The sequence below is a fragment of the Amphimedon queenslandica genome, unplaced genomic scaffold (assembly GCF_000090795.2).
Source record: "Amphimedon queenslandica unplaced genomic scaffold, v1.1 AMPQUscaffold_12272, whole genome shotgun sequence".
NCBI classification, from domain to species: domain Eukaryota; kingdom Metazoa; phylum Porifera; class Demospongiae; order Haplosclerida; family Niphatidae; genus Amphimedon; species Amphimedon queenslandica.
The window spans coordinates 3,568-9,001 of record NW_003547490.1 but is presented as its reverse complement, the minus strand read 5'-3'; the positions used below and the strand labels follow the sequence as shown (position 1 = coordinate 9,001).

Here is a 5,434-nt window from a genome sequence, read left to right as displayed (position 1 = left end):
AATCCTTTTAAATCATCAGCCATTGACTCACTGTCCCTTCTCTCCTCCCCTTTCTCTCTCTCCTCCTCCTTCTCTTCTTCTTTCTTCCTTTGATTTGATTTCTCTCTAAGTGTCATCACCACTTGATCATACTTGGCCCTGCATTTACAGTACCTCAAACTCTCAATCTTAGATTTCCATACCCATCCCATACCTCTTCGAGAGCATCACTTTCTTAGCCACGCCCTTTGTGGTTGAATTGACTTCAAATATCGTCTGAAAATTAAGTCAGAATATCAATGTCTTTATAATTAAAACAATTACAACATAATAGTAAAAAATAATAATAAATCACATGTAATATTCACTTGTGATGGTTTGTAAGTCTTCAATGCACTTAGCAATTCTCCTCTCTCCACTTGAGCAGTCAAGCAATGACTCCCTACGTTTAAAAAGCCACACCCATTAATTACCACGCCTCCTATTTAATTACCAAAGAGTGGGTGGGGATGGAGTGAGTTAGCGAGTTCTTTTGCTCTTCGGATTGACTCCGGAGATGAGAGATTACGAGACTTGATGTAATGCTTCATACCATTCTCAGCAACTTTTCTAAGAGAAACCTACAGAAGAGGAAGAGAAAGGAAGAGAGGAGAAAAATGGCAGAGAATGAGAAAAGAAAGAGAGGGGGAAAGGAGTACAATGTACATGTCGATGATCATTAGTTAGTTACCAGTTCTTCATTATTGTTGTGAAGTTTAATCAAGAGCTCATCTTCATCTTCAATAGCAATATGGGGAACAGACCCATACACACCATCACACTCTATACAATTATAATAACAACAAAAAATTAAAATACTGCATCCCTTCAACCACCTCTCCCTACCTCTCCCACTCAATCACACACAAATAAAAGAAGAACCTATAAAAAGAATCAGTCCCACTTCTTAATCTCTCTCTCTCTCTCCCTCCCTCCCTCTCTCTCCCTCCCTCCCTCCCCCTCCCTCTCTCTTTACTGGCACGGCTCTCAGTGATTATATTTCTTCCCAGGAACAAGTGAAGGTCAACAACATAAGCTCCTTCATCAGGAGACACTAGAGAATAGGCTGTACCTGTTCTCCCTGCCCTAGCCACCCTACCTGTAATGGAATAAAACTATCATGCAAATGAATAAACAATAATATACATGTAATACATTATTCAAAGATTATCATTCCATCATTTGCTTCCACCATTTCTGTTGGTCTTTTGCTGTTAAACGAGAAGGTGCGGTATAAAAGGCGGGGCCCTGGGCATGGTGGCTTCCGTTTTATTCACGTGTAAAAATGTCGGCTCTAGATGGTGTTGCTTCTTCAAGGAAAAACGCAGGAAGAAAGGGGTTTTGGTACCAAATGGACTTCCATTTTACTCTCAAAGAAGACAAGGACCAGTTCTAGTTAGGCTTGATCGAGTTAAGGGGTCTTTAGGCACTAAAAGAAGGCGCTGGAACTGCTGTCTCATTTACTCGCCGATTTAGTTTAAAAAGAGAATCATTCTGAGGCTCTATCACATGATACTAGTAGTTCTTCTGCTATGCTCAATACTTCAGGTAGTTATAATGTGTTTAAATTAGTGATTATATATAAATAAGGTATGGGTGATGGGCCCGGATGAAGAGCAGCCATTTTGTGCATAGATAGGATCGGCTGTTGGGAAACATACATTAATGTTAGTGTGGTATGGTTGACCGAAGGATGATCAGTTACAGACAGGTATTCTTTGTTAGTATTATTATTATTATTACTATTATTATCAACATCATCAAAACTATTCATAATTTTAGATCATCATGTGATTTGTGCTGAATTTCGATTAAATCCCAGTTGTGAGTCCTGTAATCGTAACTCAAGTTTATTAGTTACTAGATACAGAAGTAAGTATTATTTGTAATGTAAAGTAATCATATGGTGGCATTAATATTTTTAGGCTCTTACTAGCATTTTTCTTGTACTGGTATATTACCATCACAGTACTGCCATATTTTTGTCGGCATCACTGGGCACAGTTGGGAAGAGGTACACAGATACAGGAGGCTCCTCACCATCCCAATATCTATTCAACCCTATATACATAATGTTTATATTTTTAAAAATTTAGAATAATATTTTTGTATTTACTTCTTCCAGTAGATCGTTGAATGTTACAACTGCTACCAGTACTAGGATCTGAATGAGGACCATGTTGGGGTCTTTTGCTGGAACCACTTATACTTGATGATGGTGGCTGATATATGGTAGTCGGCAGGGCTGTCTGGTCCCAGTGGTGGCAGTTCTTGGGCTGGTTTTCTGTGTAGTAGTGAGGGCTATTCCCTTGCCACTATCACTTATTACCTGCCTGACAGCATCATTGGCCGTGTTTCTTAGGCTGTTGGCAGATTTTTCAGAATATACAATATAATAATGTAAAATTATTACTTCAAGTCAATTATACCATTTCTCTCCTTGCTATGCTTTCTAGGTGTACTTGTAGGTTAACTCTCTCACCTTTGCTAATTTTAATGTTTTTATAATGCGTTTTGCTAGTGATTTAGCCATGATAAGAACAGTGCCAGTGCGGGAGCCATTTTGTTATTTTCAAATTTCATTCAATCTGGCCGCCATATTGTGCCCAGGGCACCTCCTTTTATACTGTGATCGACGGAAGCGATTTCATGACGTTGCGTGAATGATTTTATAGTGCACCTTCTTGTTTAACTGCAAAGCTCCACTGATTCAATCGTGTGTTGCTTCAAGATTTAGCATTCTCACGATTCTCTGGAGTAAGCAACATGCTCCACATTCCATAGGAAACATTGCTAATCAAGACTATTGCAAGCATTGCAAACAATAGTAGTCACTGTTTTTTTTATAGTAAAACATAATACAGGGCCAATGCCCATCCAAAAAGTTGTAACTTATAAAGCTAAACTATATATTGCCTACTAAAGAATGGTTGTTATAAATGGTATAAATGTTGTCATATCATCATGGGTCCAAATTATTAAATTTACTTCCTGTGATGTCATAACCCAATTTATTATCAGAAACTATTAACAATGATTCTCTCATTCTCTCTCTCTCTCTCTATGCATGTTTTGTTTGTGTTTCTTACCAACTCTGTGTACAAACAGCTTTGCCTTTGAAGGAAAATGATAATTGATGACATTATCTAAGAGTGGAATGTCTATACCACGAGCCTGAGAGAGAGAGAGAGGGGGGGGGGGAAAGGAACAACTTTAGCAGTAAAGAAAAACAGCTTACAGCAATATCAGTAACCAGTAGGACATTTGTCTTCTTGTAAAGAAATTTACCAATTGAAATCTTTCGAGCTACAAAAACACAATATAACCTTTATCCCTTCTCTTCCCCTTTCTCTCCCCTCTTTCCTTCTCTTCTACTCCTCTAATTCTCTCTCTCTACCCCTCCTCTCCTACCAGTCTGATCCAATGATCCATACACATAAGAGGAGTCAATCCCAGCACTGGACAGTATTTCCTTGAGATACTCCACGTGATGTTTAGTGGCTACAAATATGACCGACTGTTGATTAGGGGGTATCACTGAACGCAACAAATAAAGAAGAACAGCTACAAAATATGAGACGATTATTATAAAATGCACTACAATAAAATTCATTTCACATTCACATCAAATTAATAGAACCATCTAGTACAGCAAATTTAATTTTAAGTGTGTACCCAATAAAAAAATGAGGTTTAGTTTTGTAATGGCCCCAAGTGAAAGCCAATGGAGATGTTGTACTTAACTAGCACCATACATGAACATGTATATTACATGTTCAGATGTATAATTAAAGATAAAAATACAGTAATGGCGTGAAAACTGACCAGTTTTATCATCAGATCTACAACTAAGGAAAGATAGCGAGAGTTGGTTACTCAGTTTAGAGTCAACATCAAGTCGGATAAGGACTGGATCAGTTAAACCTGAAACATTTTAAAATTAAAATGTACGCGTGTATTGGACTACCTACCTGCTTTAGCAAAGTCAACTAACATCTTTGGGAGTGTTGCTGAAAACAAAAGTGTCTGCCTAAAAGAATAAAGATAAAAAAATAATAAAAGTAAGCGAGTAAAGGCCATCAACCAGAATTTGATAAACAAAGAGTATGAGCTCATACCGTATAGCGCTTTATTTTCGAGGAGCTAAACTTTCACTATTTTCGCAGTTAGCATGAAACCGCAAAATTAAAGATCCGCAAAAATTTCAATTGCAATTAAAGGTGTGGCACTAACATTGCGAATCTGCAAAAATTATTTCCGCAAAAAAAATTGATTTTTATCAATCCGCAAAATTTTAGCTCCACAAAATTAAAGCGCTATACGGTACATCCATTGGGCATTAATGTACATCACATTCACATACATATAACAAAGGTATTAGTGAAAGAGGCTAAGAGTGATATAGGACTCTGGCTGCATGTAATGTAAATGTACATGCATGTACAAGTACCTTTGTTCTGGTAGTTTGTGTATAATCTCATGGAGCTGCTCGCTGAATCCCATTTCAAATAATCTGTCAGCTTCATCAAACACAACATACTCAACGTGAAGCAACTTCATGTCCATCTCCAGCAGCAAGTGCAGGAACCTTCCAGGAGTTGCTATTATACTAAGAGAATAAAAAGAATAATAATTATTATTTATTTTTAATTATGAGAAATGTACATAATTATTGTAATTAATTGTGAATGCAAAACTCCTTTTCTCTTCCCCACTATGATATCTTACATGTCAGGATTTTCATGCATTGTAGAAAATTGATCTTCAATCCTAAACACATAAAAACATTAATAATTAACATGTTAGGTGTATGAATTATACATAATAATAAAATTACCTGTCTCCTCCTAATATTACAGCTGCTCTCAATCCAGTAAAACGCCCAAGCTAAAAAAATTACTGTATAGCTTGATATTTTCGTGGGTCGATATTTTCGTGGTTTGCTCCTAGTGGGGCAATTCGTGGTTTAATTTTCGTGGTTGACAGTTTACATAGCCTGTAAGGGGATGGTACTTCAATGATTTCGTGGGTTTAAATTTCGTGGAAAGCCCATAACCACGAAAATCACAAAATTTACATTCCACGAAAATTTCAAGCTATACGGTAATTAATATTATTGTAATAATTAATGCACTTCTTTTGTGAATTTCATTGTCTGCAGAGCCAGTTCCCTTGTAGGGGATAATATCAGACCCCTTACACCAGACACCTAACAATTAAATATTACAATCTTTATATCTTTATTACTTTCTTTTCTTTCTTACCTGTGGCGAGTGTGATTTGAGTCTTTCAAAGAGCGGAATCAGAAAAGCTGCCGTCTTCCCAGAGCCAGTCCTTGCCATAGCCACCACATCCTTTCCATCCATTATCAGAGGAATAGTCTAAGAGCTAAGTAAGGGCTGAGAGGAGGTTAGGA

General features: G+C 37.2%; 1 protein-coding gene and 1 long non-coding RNA gene across 2 annotated transcripts; one reads left to right on the top strand and one right to left on the bottom strand.

Moving 5' to 3' along the window:
• Positions 1 to 2: 2 nt before the first annotated feature.
• LOC100640468 (ATP-dependent RNA helicase DDX54-like) lies at positions 3 to 5,403 on the bottom strand (the record flags this gene model as incomplete). The annotated part of the gene is made up of 16 exons (XM_020004315.1): positions 5,283 to 5,403; positions 5,153 to 5,227; positions 4,856 to 4,905; positions 4,747 to 4,788; positions 4,469 to 4,627; positions 3,990 to 4,048; positions 3,844 to 3,942; positions 3,430 to 3,582; positions 3,257 to 3,324; positions 3,108 to 3,192; positions 995 to 1,117; positions 710 to 801; positions 473 to 599; positions 348 to 421; positions 194 to 255; positions 3 to 138 (listed from the first exon to the last, which is right to left on the bottom strand). Coding segments are annotated over exons 1-16 (1,506 nt in total), but the record flags the coding sequence as incomplete, so codon positions are not given.
• Positions 1,386 to 2,145, top strand: LOC109588133 (uncharacterized). Its single transcript, XR_002187973.1, has 4 exons — positions 1,386 to 1,566; positions 1,609 to 1,729; positions 1,801 to 1,890; positions 1,944 to 2,145. It is a non-coding gene; the product is annotated as an uncharacterized LOC109588133 (long non-coding RNA).
• Positions 5,404 to 5,434: the final 31 nt, after the last annotated feature.